General features: G+C 39.0%; 1 protein-coding gene across 1 annotated transcript in view; it reads left to right on the top strand.

Annotated features, from left to right (window-relative positions):
- Window positions 1-19524, top strand: part of SLC5A8 (solute carrier family 5 member 8) — a 55238-nt gene that overhangs the window by 22235 nt on the left and 13479 nt on the right. Inside the window, exons 7-10 of the mRNA XM_054443403.1 lie at window positions 407-536; window positions 3702-3790; window positions 5004-5116; window positions 7820-7887. Coding sequence (XP_054299378.1) covers window positions 407-536; window positions 3702-3790; window positions 5004-5116; window positions 7820-7887 — 400 coding nt within the window. The remainder of the gene's footprint in view (window positions 1-406; window positions 537-3701; window positions 3791-5003; window positions 5117-7819; window positions 7888-19524) is intronic.

Here is a 19524-nt window from a genome sequence, read left to right as displayed (position 1 = left end):
TAACAATGTTTAGCAGTTTACAATTGCATTACTTTTAAAAGGAAAATGAGTAATAGTTAATGCTCGAGTGACTATTAAAATCTTTATTTCATGACAAGAAGACCTGAAGTAGTATAACTAGGTACCTTTATAAGCTAACAATGCCCCTGGAGCTCTGACCATGAGCATACACTCTTCCATGGGGAAATCCCATCCATTCAAATATTTCCAAATACACTGTCAATTGATTGGTATCATAAGCAGAATATTAGGCTAGAATAAAATAAGTAGTGTTTTCGATAATCAAAAGATAATGTACATTTATTGAGTCTAATCATGAGGATCTCTTTTGTTCATGTAACAGGTTTCCTAATCTTTGGGACAGAAATTACAGTTGTCTTTTGCTGGTTTGTTTTCACTTCTTTAGGTCTCTCTACATCAATCTTGTGGGACTCTGGGCAATCCTCACGTGCTCAGTGTTTTGTGGGCTCGCCCTGTATTCCAGGTACCGTGACTGTGATCCTTGGACAGCCAAGAAAGTGTCTGCACCAGACCAGGTTGAGTACCATGTCTTTCTTACAGGTGGATTAATAATATTCAAAAAGATTATTAGTTGAGAGGAAAGAGCATTCATATTCTTGTAGAGAAACGGAAAGTGAACATGCCATCATCATCTTACATTTCTATAAAACTTCGTTAAGAATTTATTTTAGCAGATACAGCAAGAATGAAGAGTACTGCATCTAAAATTAAAATATGGAAATACCAGGAAAAAATCAAGTAGAGTGTTAAATAGAAATAGCTCAAGGCTGGGAGTAGGAATGTGAACACAGTTTTTTGTTGTTGTCGTTGTTGTTTGTTTGTTTGTTTTTTAAACTACACAAACCATTGTACTATAGAACATTTTGTGGATGTTTGTTAGAGCATTCATTTATAAACAATTTATCTTCCAATTTTTAAATGATGGATAGATGGATCTAATAAGCAAATATTTACTGAGTACCAACTATGTGGTGAGATTCTGTGCCAAGAGCTTAACATGCTTCATTTAATTCTCACAACCCTGCAATCCTGATTTTACAGGTGAGGAAATGCTTCTCAGAGAGGTTATATAACTTACCCAAAGTCACATTGCTAATAAGTAAGAATAACTATGAGCAGTTATCAAATACCCACCATGGGCCAGGCACTACCATAATGCTTCATATAAATTTCAACTTTTAATCTTCACAGTCACCCTCTGATGTAGGTTCTATGATTATCTGCCTTTCAAAGATGAGAGAACTCAGGCCTAGAGAAGTTAAGTGAATAACTAGCTAGTAACCTGGAGCCAGGATTTAAAACCAAGCAAGCTGCCACCAGAGTCCTAACTTTGAACCTCTGTGCCATTTATTGTCTTTCAAAAAGGGGAACTAGAATTCAAACCCAGGATTGCCCAACCCTAAAGCCTGAGTTCTTGCCAAAATTATTTTCTAAGACTTGCTTGCGGAACAAGATCCTAGGGGATTCATTAGAATGAAAATAGATTGAATTCCTGTTAATGCAAATGCATCTCATGCTCCCAGAAAAATACAACTTGGTGGGGCTAGAAAATAAAAACACCCTGGAGCTGTTTCTCAATCCTGTCTTAACTTATGCCCTCCTTTTGATAAACACACCCTCCCTGTTCTCTCTGAGAAGGTAAGAATCACGTTTACTATGAAGATGGAGGCACTCTTCTGTTACATTCCCTCTAATAAAGAATATTTTGTGACTGTTATCAATCTGTATTGTCTGTAGTTTGTATCATGAAGACAATAAGGACTTTTAAAAAAAGTTTTTAGTATACTTTGCCTTTACCCTGGGCAAAAAAAAAAAAAAAATCCCTACGACTTCCTACCTTTGAGACATCTTGTAGAATACATTCAGGGTGTCTTGCCTGCACACGCTTAGAGAGTCCGTGAAGGTTTCTCCCCAACTGATATTTCCAGGACTGTGTTAGTTAACAAGTTAATTCAATTAACATTTCACTGGGGATACCATGCAAATAAGACAGTGGAAGATGGTGTCAAAACCTTATCCTCACCCAGTTGCGGTGACTCACACCTGTAATCTTAGCACTTTGGAAGGCTGAGGCAGGCGAATCACTTGAGGTCAGGAGTTCGAGACCAGCCTGGCCAACATGGTAAAATCCGTCTCTATTAAAAATACAAAAATTAGCCAGGTGTGGTGGTGGGCTCCTGTAATCCCAGCTACACAGGAGGCTGAGGCAGGAGAATTGCTTGAACCTGGGAGGTGGAGATTGCAGTGAGCCAAGATCGAGCCACTGCACTCCAACCTGGGTGAGAGAGGGAGACTGCCTTAAAACAAACAAACAAAAAATGAAAAAAAAAAAACCCTTATCCTCAAGAGAGCAAGGATATGTTTCTCTACGCTCTGCTGGCATTTGCCCAGAGGAAGCAGGCCAGTTTCTAGATATAGTTTTACTATTTTCCTCTCCATCAATCCTATTTCATTGGTTCTACCTATACTTGAGGGGGCCACTCAGATACGAAATAATTACACCGCAGATTTTTGAGATAGTTGAAGATAGGATAGAGGATTTTGGACCTTTTTATATCACTATAGATGGAATCTACTTTTGCTATTTGTGGGACATTGTTTAAAGTTAAACCTTTATGATATCTTGGAAAACTGGGTCTTGATCTCATATAGGGATAAATGCTATTCCGTTTTTCTGAGAATAAAGAGTGAATAAGCTTTGGAAAAGTTGAGAACGCAGTCCTAAAAGAACTGAAACAATCCTACCGTTGAAACATTTCCTTTCAACCGTGGAGGAAGTTCTTCCATATCCCATGAGCAAGCACACTATTGTTAAATGAAATTGAAGAGGCTATGGAAGGTGATAAAATAGGACATGTCATCTACTCTGTACTGTGGGAGAAGTAATCAATAAGGGTTTAATGCAAATGAGAGGACACTCTTCGAGAAAATTGTCCACTTAGGACTCTTGATTCGGAAACTGATTTTGTAGAAAAACTGCCATGCAACAGAGTCCTGAAGTCACACACTTGATTATCCTAATTTGATATTTATTTTTTAAAATATAAGTTATCAAAAAGCAAGTTAGTATCAGGAAGTTTTTAAAAGAAGCAAGTTTAAGGGATTTCCTGAAGTCGTTCTCCACCCATCATTATGTCTCGTACCTGACGCACCTAAAATTACATCTTCTGTCCTGGGCACTGACTGAAGTTCACAAAATGGCCTTGAGTCCTCAAGTAAAGTTAAGTGGATGCTGCTTACCTAAGCACAGAAGTGTGTCAAATATTTCCTTAAAGGCAACCTATTATTCTCAAGAATAACAACTACTTTGTTTTGAGCATTTATTATATTCCATATACTATACTATGAGTTTTACATAAATTATCTAAATTAACTTTTACAGCAACTCTATGACGTTAGTATTATTACGACTATTTTATACATGAGGAAACTGAGGCTCAGAACTTCAGTTACAAAAGCCGTATCTGTGTGAATCCAAAGCCTCTTTACTTAACTACTGTGCTATTCGTTTCTCTAAGTGTTAGTAGTTAAACAGTTTAATTTTAGGTATTTGAAAATTTCAGTTGTGTGGAATAACTCCTTTCAGTTCCTGAAGGAGACAAGATCAATGATAAACTAGGCATTCATTAATTTTATTCAGTAGCGAAAAGTACTTGGAAATAAATTTTGGAATTTTTCAGCTCATGCCTTATTTGGTACTGGACATTCTGCAAGATTATCCAGGACTTCCTGGACTTTTTGTGGCCTGTGCTTACAGTGGGACATTAAGGTATGGACTATGACTCTAATAACACATGATTTTCCTGTCGGGATATTTCTTTTATTATTAGATACTTTAGCAGGATAATGTGGAGCTCTGGGCACGGACACAGATGGCCCAAAGTAGGCAATCTGCTGCATGTGTCCTCTCTGTGGTCTGACTTGTCTCTATGGACTAGCGTCCTGTTGTCATCAGCTCCACTTTTAACTAGGTCCCTGCTCTCTCATACACCATCATACATCCTATGATGTGATAACCTATGGTCACAATAATGATGATCGGTTGATGGTAGCTTTCACTGGTGATCAAAAATGGGTGCCACAGTCTTGATTGAAAACACACATGGGGCTAAAGCATGGTCAACTGGAAAATTAGAATGAAATCTTCCATTTACGTGTTGAATAATATATACTGCCCAAAGAATCTTACCTTTTGTGATCTATCATTGCCCTTTCTTCTTGTGTTTGTTCCAGAGAGTTGTTATTGTCAACATGTACAGTGTATGTTAGTGGGGATTCAGGAAATTAATATTGTTGATATTTACAGCATATGGTAGGGAGGACTTATGACAGTCCTTTCTATGCACAAATAAAAATATGTTTTAAAGTTATGATGTATAGGAATATGGAGTAATCTATGTAGACTCTTTTAGACACTGAGGATTAACTGCAAGTGGAAGCAACACTAACATATCCTTTCTCTTTTACTGTCAAACCTGTAGATATTGCCTGAATATCATTTTTGGATGATAGCAGTTTCCAGAAAGACAGTGCTGTGATTATTAAAAATAGCATAGTACAGCCAGGTGTAGTGGCTCACACCTGTAATCCCAGCACTTTGGGAGGCCGAGGCGGGTGGATCACGAGGTGAGGAGATCGAGACCATCCTGGCTAACATGGTGAAAACCCGTCTCTACTAAAAATACAAAAAATAGCCAGGCATGGTGGCGGGCACCTGTAGTCCCAGCTACTATGGAGGCTGAGGCAGGAGAATGGCGTGAACCCGGGAGGCGGAGCTTGCAGTGAGCCGAGATCGCACCACTGCACTCCAGCCTGGGCAACAGAGTGAGACTCCGTCTCAAAAAAAAAAAAAAAAAAAAAAGCATAGTAGAAATCGGGTTATATTTTAGAAGTGACAATTTGTTTCCCCCTTTCTCATTCCCACTTAAAGTATTATCAAAGGTAAAATATTATAAATCAAAAGTTTTATTTTCCCTTAACAGCACAGTGTCCTCCAGTATTAATGCCTTAGCAGCAGTAACTGTGGAAGATCTAATCAAACCTTATTTCAGATCGCTCTCAGAAAGGTCTCTGTCTTGGATTTCCCAAGGAATGAGTAAGTTTCTGTTTTCACAATTCCATTTTAGCTCAGAGAGATGATTTTTTGAGACACAAAAAATTCTTTTCCACTGAAGCTACAGAGGAAGAACCTCTGAGTATGAATGAATATCCACATATGTATGCCTATGACAATGCAGATTTTTAAAAAATGTTTGTATCAATGTTTAATGTTACCATATCTGTAATCAAGGTTTGGGAGACACTTCAAACAATTAATTGTCAGTGAACCACAAAGGACAATTTCCAGGGGACCGATTTAGCTGTCCTTTTTTCCTGTGCCTTCGTCCTATTCTAAATTTGTGTTAAAATTCTTAGCCACACACACAAAAAAATTCAACTATTCTCCTTTTCAACTGTAGTCCACAGTTCTGAGAAACATCCCTAGTTTGTAACCAAGAGCCACACTTTTTCTGTTACCTAAGAAGGCACTGTCAGTTTCAGTTACGTAGTCTTCCCATAAACACTTCCCAAATGTTTACAGAGGATTAGATTAAATTAGATTAATAGATTAGATGAATTGAAGATAAAGAAGCAGAGTGTTATGAATTTTGACTCGTCTTAGTTGTCTTCTGTCTGCTTATGTACACTGTCCTGGAGATGAACTATAAATTTGTGCAAGAAATTCTCAACTTCTGTTCTGTTCAATTGTAGAGCCTCATTAGGGATTAAATACCAGCTTGAATAGAGTGGTTTAAGCATCTTCCATTCCCAGATATCTCAAATGTAATATCCAACTCAAAGAAATCTTGCCAATGTACTGCATTCTTCATTTTGACACCTTGAAATGAATGACTAACAAATTCCTTTTCGAGAAAGAATCTTTAACCTCAACACAATAACATTAATAGACTGTCAGAGAAATAGTAAATTATACTCTATTAGGAGCCATAATTCTATGTAAAATTGCCACAACTGTAGCCTGGAATGAGTCCTTAATTTATATCCTTCAGTCTTCCCTAAATTTAAATAGCAATGCATCATTTTATTATGTACTCAATTTTAATCCTGGAACATAATTTCAGAATGATGCAATGCTTCCTAAAGGGTTTTTAGACTGGTTCATTATGGGATTATTGAAGCTGTGTGGTTTAGTAGAATGAATAGATGAATAGATGCTTTTGAAGCCAGACAAACCCAATCTTCCTTTGTTAATTTACTAGCTGTTAACCTTGAGAAAATCCAGTTACCCATACAAGCCTCTATTTCTCTATATGCAAAATGGGCACACAAATACTTTGCAGAATTGGGTTTTGAGATAATGCCTATAAAACAGGAGGCACTGGCTGGTGCTCATGGAATGATGTTGATGAATGACAAATCAACTCTGCTAATATAGATGAGATTTTCATTCATTTTAAAGGGTACTATGAAATCACAATCTTGAAGTACATGCAGTAAGGACATAGAGAAGAATGTGGCAGATGATTTGAATGTGTTTCCAATAACTCTGAATTCCCAAAATTATAATGGTGACTATTCATAACCTATCAAATGGAGAATCAAACCAAATATATTGAAAATATTATTTACATTAAAATTGAGAGGCATAAAAATCATAGCAATGAGAACTCTTCAAAAAAATTAATTTAAAATTTTTCATTCAGATGCATTATTTACTCAATACATTTAACAAAGGTATGAGTGCTAAAATAAGATAGAAATAACATAAGGAATATATAAATTTTATGATGGACAAATTTCCCATTCATTTTTTTTCTGTATATTGAGTTTTGCATTTGGGAAATTATATCAACTGATTTCAGGTGACTTTTGCTGAATGGAAGTATTAAAACAAATGTTTTTTTTTTGCATGATATTTCCTATAATTTAAAAGGTAATACATGCACCTGGAGAAAATTTGGAAAATACTGAAAGTCAATAGAAAAAAATATCCCACAATCTGACCACCAGTGGTGGCTTGAAAACTTTTATAAAGAAGTTTGGGCTGAGCGTGGTGGCTCACACCTGTAATCCTAGCACTTTGGGAGGCCAAGGTGGGAGGATCACTTGAGCCCAGGGGTTTGAGGCCAGCCTGGGCAACATAGCGACACCCCATCTCTATGAAAAAAAATTTTTTTAAAGAAGTTTGGGGAAAACAACTTAGCATTAGGGCAGATGTGCTACTTATCCAGAAGTTGCCTTTCTTTGCTAGTTTAATAGGAAGGGCTTGAGGATACTGATGGAGATTACGAGGGGGCTAAAAGTCCTCCAACACCCCATAGTGTCCATTGCCACTTCCCAAGGGAAATGAATGCTTAAAGTCAGAAGAGTCTAATTTCTGTTTATTATTCCCTCTTTCACCTCGTACAGAGCAGAGCTGAATAGTATTCTATTTTTGGCAAGCTGAAAACAGACACCTGAGCCTTTCTTTATATACAAATGTTTATGGAGGATTAGATTAATAACACAATATAGTTCTTAGTTTTAAATCCCTATAGCTAATTCCAGGAATTCTTTACTTATATAACCTACTGTTGTAACTAATCCTGGGACACAATGTAAGGGCTTTGTCCTCTTGCAACACTGCTGATCCTAGAGGAAAATAGCCATTTCCTTTATTCACTGGCTCTGATGTGTGTGGCCATTCTTCACCACAGTCATATTATCCACTTTGAATCAAAGTGTGGTGGATTATTCTATTGAGAATTCTAATTCTCTGGGTGTGGATTTTACACTGGCTTTTGTGTTGTCCATTTAGGTGTGGTGTATGGAGCCCTGTGTATTGGAATGGCTGCACTGGCGTCACTTATGGGAGCTTTGTTGCAGGTGAGAGCTGGCCCCTGGAGGTTTAAGTCATAAATCACTAAATCTTTTTTCAATGTTGATGTGACCATCCTTCCAGACTTCTCTCAATATATATCAAGTGGCAGGGATGACTACACTTTTTAGTGTTTTTTTTTAAATTAAACTTCGTGTTTTGAGATAATTGTGGATTTACATGCAATTGTGAGATATAATACAGAGAGATCTCATATACTCTTTACTCAGTTTCCCTTAGTGGTAACATCTTGCAGTGGTAACATCTTGATAGTACAGTATCAAACTCATATATTGACATTGATATAGCCAATATACAATTGATATTGATAGTACAATATCAAACTCATATATTGACATTGATATAGCCAAGATACAAAACATTTCTATCACTACAAGAATCCTTGCTGTTGCCCATTTGTAGCCACACCCACTTCCCTTCTGCCACCACTCCCTCCTTAATCCCTGGCAACAACTAATCTGTTTTCCATTTCTATAATTTTACCAGGTCAACAATGCTACATACATGGAATTACATAGAATGTAACCTTTTTCACTTGGCATAATTCCCTGGAGATTCATCCAGGTTGTTGCATATGTCAATAATCTGTCCTGTTTTATTATCAGATAGTATTCTCTGGTAGGGATGTATCACAGTTTGTTTACCTACTCAGCTGATGAAGGACATCTAAATTGTTTCCAGTTTTTGAGTATTACAAACAAATCTGTTACAAACATTACATAAAGGTTTTTGTGTGAGCATAAGTCTTCATTTCCCTGGGATAACTACCCAGGAGTGCAACTGTCAGGTGATTGCTAAATGTCTACTTTTAAAAGAAACTGCCAAACTATTTTCCAGAGCATGTCATTTTTATATCACTAGCATAGACAAATGGCCCAGTTTAAACCTCATTCTTTCCAGCATTTAGTGGTGTCATTTTTTTTTTATATTAGCCATTCCGATAGGCATATAGTGATATCTCATTGTAGTTTTAATTTGCATTTCCCTAATGGCTAATGATGTTGAAAATGTTTTTCAGCGACTTATTTTTCATCTATGTATCTTCTTTCATACATTATCTCATAATGTCTTTTGCTCGTATTCTAATTCAATTGTTTGCTTTTTTTACTGGTGAGTTTTGAGTGTTCTTTATGTATTCTGTATACTAGCTCTTGGTCAGATGTGGTTTTCAAATATTTTCTTACACTGTAGTTTGTCTTTTTATCCTCATAACAGGGTCTGTCCAAGTGCATTTTTTTTTAGTTTGGATAAAGTCTAGTTTATCAATTTGTCCTTTCATGGATTGTGTTTCTGGCGTAAAGTCTAAGAACTTTACCCAGCCCCAGCTTTTGAAGATTTTCTTCTATGTTTCTTTTCAAAGAGTTTTAGAGTTTTACATTTTATATTTAAGTCTACAATCCCTTTGGAGTTAATTTTTGTATAAAATGTGAGACTTAGGTTGACATTCTTTTTTCCTCTATGGATGTTCAACCAGCACCATTTGTTGAAAAGGCTATCTTTCTTCCATTGACCTGCCTTTACACCTTCGTAAAAGGTCAATTAGGCATATTTGTGTGAGTCTATTTCTGAATTCTCTGTTTTCTTTCACTTATTTATGTGTCTGTACTTCTGCCAATACCACACAGCTTTATAATTTGATTATTTTGATTACTGCAGCTTTAAAATAAGTTTCAAGATCAGGTCGATTGATTCCTCTCACTGTATTCTTATTTTTCAAAATTGTTTTAGCTATTCTAGTTCTTTTGCCTTTCCATATGAAGTCTAGGATAATCTTGTCTGTATCTACAAAAAAAATCTTGCTTAAATATTGATAGCCTGAAAGCTGTTTATCCATTTGAGAAGAAATGACATCTTCACCATGTTGAATTTTCTAAAACATGAACATGGTATGTCTCTTCATTTATTTAGCTTTTCTATGCAAATCATATTTTTTATGTTGGTGTCTATGTGTTCAATGCTAAAATATAGAAATAAAATTGATGTGTTCATATTTATCTTCAATCTTGTGACCTTGCTGAGCTCACTTACTAGTTCTGAGAATTTTTTGTTTCTTTGTTTTATGTTTTGGTTTGTTTTGGTATATTCCTTGAGATATTCTACATAAACAGTCATGTCATCTTCGAATGGGGCAGTTTTGTTTCTTTCCTTCAGATCTGTATGAATGCCTTTTATTTCCTTATTGCACTGGCTTCAACTTCCACATCATGTGGAATAGAAGTAGTGAGAGTGGAAATCCTTACCCAGTTCCCCAATGTGAACAGGAAACTCTATTCCTATTCTCTATTCCTATTTTTTTTCTGAGAGATTTCACCATAAATGGGAGTTGAATTTTTTCAAATGCTTTTTCTGTAATCAATTTATATGATCATGTGATCTTCTTTAGCCTGCTTACATGATGGATTACATTGACTGGTTTTTTTAATGCAGATCCAGCCTTGCATACTGGGAATAAACCTTGTTTGGTCATGGTGTGTAGTTATTTTTATATATTGCTGAATTATATGTGCTAATATTTTATTAAGAATTTTTACATCTATGTTCATGAAGGATATTGATCTGTAGTAGTGTGTAGTGTGTGTGCGCGGGTGCGTGTGTGTGTGTGTGTATACTGCCTTTGGTTTTGATAGCAGGGTTATACTAACTTCATAAAATAAATTGGGAAGGATTCTGTTTTCTGTTTTCTAGGAGAGATTGTCTAAAATTAGTGCTAATTATTCCTTGATTATTTGGTAGAATTCTCTAGGGAAAGCATCTGGGCCTGGATTTTTTTTTAGTTTCAAAATTATGAATTTAATTTCCTTAATAGTTACAGAGCTATTCAAATTATCCATTTCATATTCGATGAATTGTGACAATTTACTTTTTTGAGGAATTGTTCCATTTCATCTAAGTTTGCAAATGTATACATGTATAGTTGTTCATAGTAGTTCTGTACTATCCTTTTGATATCTGCAGGACCTGTAGTGATAGCCCCTGTTTCATTCCTAATATTGGTAATTTGTATCTTATTTTTTTCAGTCTTGCTACAGGTTTGTCAATTTCATTGATGTTTTCAAAGAACCAGCTTCTTTTTTTCATTGATTTTTCTGTGTTGTTTTTCTGTTTTCGCTCATTGATTTTTAACTTTTATCTTTATGATTTCTTTTCTCCTTGCTTTGGGTTTTAATTTGCTGTTTTTGAGGTAGGATCTTAGATTATTGATTTGAATCTTCTCTTTTCTATTGTGTGCATTTATTGCTGAAAATTTCCTTCTTGGCACCAGTTTAGCTGTGTTCCACAACTTTTGACATCTTGTATGTTTGTTTACATTCAGCTGAATGTATTTTTAAGTTTTCTTTGAGATATTCTTTTGATTCATGGATTATTTAGAAGTATGTTACTTAGTTTGCAAGTATTCAAAGATTTTCCTGTTATCTTTCTGTTATTGATTTCTAGTTTGATTCTATTGTGATCAGAGAACACACTCTTTATGATTTCAGTACTTTTAAACTTGTTGAGGTCTGTTTTATAACCTAGGATATGGTATTTTGGTATATGTTCCATAAGCACTTGAAAAGAATGTGTATTCTTTTTTTATTAGGTAGAGTGTTCCATAAATATCAATTACATTCTGTTTGTTGATGGTTGCTGATTTTCTGTTTGGTTGTTTTATCAATTGTTGAGAGGGGGTGGTGAATTCTCCAACTATAATTGTGTATTTGTCTATTTCCCTTTTAGTTCTATCAGTTTTTGCTTTGCTTCATGCATTGGGTCTTATTGAAGGATTAACCTTTTTGTTATTATATAATGTCTCTATCTGTCTCTGAGAATTTTTTTTGCTGTGAAGTCTATTTTTTGATATTAATATAGTTACTTCTACTTTCCATTGATTAATGGTTGCATAATATATTTTTCCATTTTTTCACTTTGAACCACCTATGTTGCTATATTTGAAGTGAGTTTTTTTGTAGACAGCACATACTTGAGTCTTTTTTAGAAATCCATCCTGTCAATCTCTGTCTTTTCATTGGTGTACTTAGACCATTCACATTTAATATAATTATTGGTATGTTATGTTAGGGCTTAAGGGTCAGTTTTTGGTTTTCTGTTTGGTATTTCTGTTTTTTGTTTTCTGCCTTCCTGTGAGTTGTTCTGTGCTTCCTTCTTTCTACCATTTCCTTTCTGTTTAGAAAACTTCTTTTGAGTTCATGTCCTTTGTAGGGACATGGATGAAATTGGAAATCATCATTCTCAGTAAACTATCGCAAGGACAAAAAACCAAACACCGCATGTTCTCACTCATAGATGGGAATTGAACAATGAGAACACATGGACGCAGGAAGGGGAACATCACACTCTGGGGACTGTTGTGGGGTGGGGGGAGGGGGGAGGGATAGCATTAGGAGATATACCTAATGCTAAATGGCGAGTTAATGGGTGTAGCACACCAGCATGGCACATGTATACATATGTAACTAACCTGCACATTGTGCACATGTACCCTAAAACTTAAAGTATAGTAATAAAAAAAAAAGAAAACTTCTTTTAGCCATTCTTTTAGCGTTCCTTCACCTGAGAATGTCTTGAGTTTCCCCTTTATCCCCAAAGGATATTTTTGTTGGGTGTATGATTCTGAGTTGCTAGTTTTTTTCCCCCAGGAGTTAAAAAAATATTTTGCTACTTTCTTCTTGTCTCTATCATTTCTGATGATAAATCTGCTACTATTCTAATTGTTTTCCCTTACAGGTAAGCAGTCATTTCTTTCTGGATGCCCTCAGGTTTTTTTGTTTTGTTTTGTTTTGTTTTTTCTTTAGTGTTCAGAAGTTTAATTATCATGTATCTTGGTGTATATTTCCTTGTTTTGAGTTTTTGATGTGTCTTGGCATGTATTTCTTTCTTTTCTTTTCCTATTTTTTTAGGGTTACTCAGCTTCTTGAATCTTGAATCAGCTTCTTTCATAAGTCTGAAAGAGATTTATGTCTCTTGTCAAATTTGAGAAGTTCAGACATTAATTCTTTGAGTACTTTTCCGCCCCATCTTCTTTCTCTTTTCCTCTGGGACTCTCATGACATGAATGTTAAAGTTTTTTGTTATAGTTCTACAGATCCCTGAAGTTTATTTTATATTTCTTCATTTCATTTCTCTCTATTGTTCAGTTTGGGTTATTTCTGTTGTTCTGTCATTCAGTTCACTGATCTTTTTCTCTGTTCCCTCTATAGTGCTATTGCGCTCATTCATTTAAAATTTTTATTTCAGTTATTGTATTTGTTTGGAGTAATAGTTTCATTTGGTTCTTCCTAATATCTTCTTTTTTTCCTGAGATTTTTCTCTCTATGTATATATTTTTCCCTCTATTTTTTCATTAGTTTCAAGTGAGTTCTAATTGTTAAAGCATTTTTTAAATCATGGTTGTTTTAAATTTTTTATCAAATAATTCTGTTTCTGTAATCTTTATATTTAGTTTGAGATCTTCCTGGTTCTTTCTATGAAAAGTTAATTTCCATTGAAACCTGGGCATTTCAACATTATGTGATGAGACTTTGAATCTTACATTCTGTTTTAGCCAGCTTTCTCTGACACTACATCAGTAGCATAAGGGAGGATGCTGCCTCATTACTTCAGGTGGAGGTAGAAGTCCAGAGGGAGGAGCTCCTTGTTATGCTGGATAGGGGTGTGTAGAATACTATGAGACATATTGTGGCTATAAGATTAATGATAGTGCATAAGGCCCACTGAAATATCTTGCAGGGCTGATACTACATGTCATGTAGGAATTTACAACCCTGGCTCAGGGATTTCCAGGAAAAAAAAGCCACCTCAGCACAGATGCAGCTTTCATAAACCTTAGAACAAAGCTTACTTTTTACAATAATAGCTTAAATACCCTTTATGAAAGAAACACCTGGTAACTAACCTGGACTAAATACAGGTATAAGAAAGGGAGAAGGACCCCCCAAGGTCTGACAATGGTCTCTGGATGAAGACTCTCCGGTCAGTTCATGATCTGACCCCCTGACTGTATCTGGCCCATGACACCAGCTTATTCTCACTATCCATCTTCTAAGAGTGCTGCCAGAATAAACTGATTAAGCATTAGATGGTGCCTAAGACTCATCTTTGATGTGAAGTGAACAGAAGAGGAGACACTGCCCCTGGGGAAGCTGGTTAACTAGGTCCACCTACAACCTCTGAACACAACTGGCATTGAGGATAGGATAAGTAAGTGAGCAATTGGTGAGTAATGGCACCCATTTCTAAGGAAGGACTGGGAAAGGGTGACTGGGGACTGGTTCTGATCAAGAAGTCAAATGGAGCCCTCCAGAACACTCCGTAGTGTGTCTGGTAGTTTTTATTTTACTTTGTGGCCTGTTGCTGCCTTCTACATACACTTTGTCTGTGTCTCTGTGAAACTGCCACCATGAAAAACCTGCCAAAATTATTCTTAAGACCACTCTTGTCCCCAGTAACTGGGGACAGGCTCTAAGGAGGAGGAAGCAGAGGTGGAGGATGCTCCAGCTTGAAGAGCCAACCGCCGGCTGGTGTGTCTCTGGCTCCTGCTGTGGGAGGGTTGCTCCTTGCCCCCAAGGATCTTGGCATCGTGATGCCACAGACCAAGAAGGCAAAGGTGAAGCTTACCTGCTGAAGGGTTATGTGCTGTTGTCCACCAGCTAGGGACTTAGAAGCATATTTCCCAATAGACCCTTGGACTAACACCACCAGTGAAGTCCACAAGAATCATCAAAAGGCACATTGCAGCTGTTCCCAGCCCACCGTGCACTCCAGCTGAGACAGCGTGGCTTCTCAAGGGGTGTGCCCCAGCCTGTGATGCCTGCTGAGTGTTGCTGGCAGCAGCCCACAGGCAACATGCCCAAGTCACGTGGGCTCACCTCAGAGTCACGTCATTCTGCCTGGCTGATCCAGAGCCCTGTGATCTGTGGAATGATGATCCTGAGTGTGCTGGCTTACCGCTGGCCACATCACAGGTGTCATCAGTCATCACCTGGGCTGAGAAAGCCGCTGCCACCTCCACAGCTGGCTGAGATGAGGAAGTATGTCTTAGACACCATACAAGTCCGTGAAGAGGTTCACCCCTGATGTGGACAGAAATTCAAAGCCTGCTCAAAGACCTGGTGCAGGAACCCAAAGAGAAAGGCACCACCTGGCTGTGCTGTGTGTACCTGACAGGAAGTGCTTTGCAACTCATAGGCTGAGAAATACAAATACAATAGCCCACAGCTATCTTTAAAGATAATAAGATCATTTCCTTATTTCAAGACCCTGTTGAGCTTATCCAGGTACAGAGTGGAGCAGGTAGACATAACTGTCCCTGCAGTCCGCTGCAGTGGCTATTCAGGCCTGACAAATAGCACCCCCAGCATGAGCCTCTTTTCATCAAGGGCTGAAGGTGGCTGGTGTACACTGAGGAAGAAGGGGAGCTACTGTGGCACTTAGGCATGCTCCAGTGAGTTTGCACAGCTGCCACTCCCATGGGACAGGGGCACAACTAGGAGACCTTGGAACAGGCCACTTTGCACCCAGATGGCTTACAAATGTTTTTAAGGAGAACCCATCATAAGCCAAACCAACTCTCCTAGCCCTGATGGCCACAGTCCCTGAAGTTAATTGAGCTCTGTAGGTCCTCACCACCCTGGAAAATGCTGAAGAATAACTAAGAATCCCTAAGAAAACTTAGGGAACTCACCCTGTACCACTCTTCAGGTCCAGGGTCCCTAGTGGGCTGCCTTCTTTGCACCTTTCAGACAGAACCATCCAACAGTGTTCGCAACAACACCTCGCTCCCTACCCACCACCCAGGACCTTGCAGCCAGAGGTCTCACACTGGGCTCTGCTCTCCCTGGCCTTCTCACACCCATCACCCATGGGATGAGGCCCAGTCCAGCTGTTCACAAGGGCAGAGTGACCTCTACTGGCAGTTACGCTGAAGGGTACTTCCAAATTGGCTCCCATCAGGCAACCCTCATGAATTCCTGCAAACCTCCTTAATACCAATGTCGCCCAATCATCCCACCCACTGACCCACCACCCATCTGGATGGCTGAGCATCAGCTTCCACCTTCAGGAAGATGCCTTCACTGCTAACATTCCTGCCCTGTGTCCAGGATACCCAAAGACTGTCCCACCCACTCTACCTGTATCCCTCCCTGGCAAGACCTTTACTGGTATAATTGCCTAGGGGTCTCTTGGGCCACCACTGTTTCTGCAGCCAGTGCCTCCTAGAGACACTTGGTGCCCCAGTTGTGCCTGATAGCCATCTGGAATGGACAACACCTTGAACTTTGGCTTCATTGGGCCATGTTCAAGATCACGATTTTGGATCTTTGACAGCACCTCAGCACACACAGTGTCCCCAGACCTAATTGCTTAGTTCTGTGTCCTCGTTATCCTTCTGTTCCATTTTCACCTGTCATTGCTCTGTAATTAAGCAACTCCAAGCCTGCTACCACTGAGTCCCTTCAACTCCTTTTACCTGCTTATGTAATCGTGTTTCCAAGCCCCAGTGTGCCCGTGTTCTTTTGCTGCTACTCTGGGTGGCCTGACTTTCCACATCCAACTGTGGCTTCTCCAGACCTATTCACCGATTACTCGGCACTGAGGTCACTGACAGCCTCCACCACATTTTGGTCACCCACTGAGCAGCCAACCTTCCAGCCTGCTGGGCACGCCTTTGCTGGCCTGCCACACAACCATTGCTTCCCTTCCAGACTTGGTCACTACCTGTCCTCCACTCTTCCCTCATCATTGGTGAGTCTGCCCCAAAGCCACAGCTGAACCCCATTCTCATGATCTCCCCTGACTGCTCAGCTGGACACTAGATCTACTCTATCCTCTCTGTGATGATACAGTTCAATTCCAGATTGTTCCAAGGGCGCCACCGACTCCTACTCACCGTCCTACAGAAGATCCGTTTCTCAAGATTTGACTGACCATGGAGCGCACTTTCAAGCTCGGGCTGCCTCTCAATTATTGACCCCGTCAGGGTCAGGGGTGGAGTGTGGTATACAATGAGATATATTGTGGCTATAAGATTAATGACAGGCATAAGGCCACTCAAGCAACTCAGAGGGTCAGTCCTATCTGTCAAACTTAGCAGTATGAAGCAACCTGGCTGGGGATTTCCAACCAGATTTCCAGGAGACCAGGTCACCTCAGCACGATGCAATTTTCACAAACCTTGGAACAAAGCTTACCCTTACAAGCATAGTTTAATCTCTCTTTCTGAACAAAACACCTAGTAACTAACCTGGATTGAATACAGGTATAAGAAAGGAGGAAGGATCCCCTAAACTCTGAGAATGGTCTCTAGATGAAAACCCTCCTGATCTGTCAGTCATCTGACCCGTGACTAAATCTGGCCCATGACACCATCCTGCTCCTGCTATCCTTCTGGTAAGAGCACTGCCAGAATAAAATGCATGAGCATCAGACGGTGTACAAGACTCAACGATGATGCAAAGCCAACTCAAGGGGAGAGGCTTCCCTGGCAAACTGGTTAACTAGGACCACCCGAAACACCGGAGCACCACAGGGTGGAATTCACTGACATCATGGAGTAGGTGGCTTTGTACTGCTGGGCCATGGTGAAAGTCCTGATTCTCCACTAGGCCTCTCATGGCATTGCCAGCAGGGAGGCAAAGGGTGCCTGGTGACAGGCTGGGGGGATGGAATCTAGCCTGGCATGGGTGTGGGTGGGGTGAACAGATTATTCTGTGGTGTTCGGATGGAATGGAGCAGTTGGGGGTCTAAGAGTTTTCTGTCTTCCTAGGCTGCTCCTTTCCTGGCCCTGTGCCTAGAGAGAGAACAGGACTTTGTGAGGGCTTTTTATCTTATTTTATTTTTTTTGCTTGTGTCTGTTGCCATTTCCAGGCTGGCTTGCTTCTTCAATTCTCAGGCTGGGATACAGGAAGCAAAAACAAAACTTAGGGAACTCACCCTGTACCACTCTTCAGGTCCAGGGTCCCTAGCAGGCTGCCTTCTTTGCACCTTTCAGAGTCTTCTTATGTTTATTTTATATGGAATATCAGGATTTTAAATTTTATTAGCAGGAAGAATAGAGAAACATATGTTTATCTTCTCAGAAGTAGAAATACTTCATTAAAAAAAATTGTTTATTTACCTGAAGGGTCTTTCACCTCCTGTGGCGTTTGCTCTTCTGATTAGAGAGCATTTTTGTGTTGGAAAGCTCCCTGCTGTTCCTGTGGAGCTGTGGGCCTGGAGAGGACAGACCAATCTTTAGAACAGTGTCTTCTTCCTGAACCCTGCGGGCACCTCACTGTCTTCAGCATGCAGGCCTTGGCATAGACTTCTCCCTCAGCCTGCAACACCTTCCTCTCTACTTCGTCCACTGCCTAAGCCTTAGTTATTCTTCAGTTTTCATTTTAACACATTACTTATTTAAAGAGACTTTTCCTATTACCTGGATACATTTGCATTCCCTTCTGTTAAATGTTTCTAGAGCACCTTGTACTTTCTTGATCATCTCCATTATCAAACTGTATTACAGTTATTTATTTAATGTCTGTTTTACTGAATAGCCTGTAATTCATGAAGGTGGGGAAGATGACATCATTGTTCAACCCTGTATCAAATATCTGGTGCCTACTGCAGTGCCCAGGACAAAGCAAGACATTAACAACTTTAGCTTGAATGTTAACTGATAATGTAGTTAGGCTCATAAATATCCTATTATCTGATCACCCCAAGTGCTCCTTGAAATTTCCCTGGCCACTTGGGCTGCTCCTCTGGGATCCTGGACCTCCCTTTGACCTAGAAACTTAAAGGCTAATATTGGCAAAGCAGGGGTCCTCCAGGATCTTTCTTCAGTCCTAAGGCTTGGGGCCATTCTGGTTGGTTGTTGTTTAGGACATACCAGTTGTTAAAATAGTTTGATCTCATCCCTGATTATATGAATGAATGAATTAGATCCAGAAGCTCCAAGCCTGCCCAGCACTCCTAAACCACAGCCAGTCATACAGAATTTGCCTTCTTCATAGTCTGCATTAGTGCCTGGAGCTCTTATTGTGGTTGATTCCCCTTTTTCCATATATCAGCTATGGCCTGATTATATACAATGACATATTCTAGCAAAGTCATCATAACTCCAAGCCAGTTCATCCTTGCTTCATCTCTAGCCAAGGTCTTATTTCCTCTTGTAAATCTTTTTTGAGTGTCTTTGTAATGTCTCCAAAACTGCTCACAGACCACACAGTCGTAACTTGCTTTGTGGGTCATATGACGTCTTGCAGTGAGGTCTATCTCCCTTCTGACTGGACTCTGTGTAAACTGACTCAGGATCACATCCTTGAGTCTGCATCCTTTTAAACACTAGTTCTCCTCTTTACTCAGTACCACATCCTTTTCTTCTTCCATGAAGTAGGCCTATTTAAAACAACAACAACAACAACAAGAAGCACTATTTCCTCTAATATTTCCCTGACTTGGTATTTTCTCTTTGATTCATTCATTCTGCTCTATTAAACCCCTTTACTTTCTGGACAAACCAGTGATTCCCTGCTCTTCTTTTATAGTTCTGTCCATTCTTAAGAACTGGGCATTTGATTATTGGGAACATATATCTCTTGGAAGCTTCATTTAGTTGCTTTGCCTCATGCGATGTTTGCACTGTA

Source organism: Pongo pygmaeus, chromosome 10 (assembly GCF_028885625.2).
Source record: "Pongo pygmaeus isolate AG05252 chromosome 10, NHGRI_mPonPyg2-v2.0_pri, whole genome shotgun sequence".
Lineage (NCBI taxonomy): Eukaryota > Metazoa > Chordata > Mammalia > Primates > Hominidae > Pongo > Pongo pygmaeus.
Note: the sequence above shows the minus strand (reverse complement) of the source record. Positions and strands in the feature narration are given on the sequence as shown.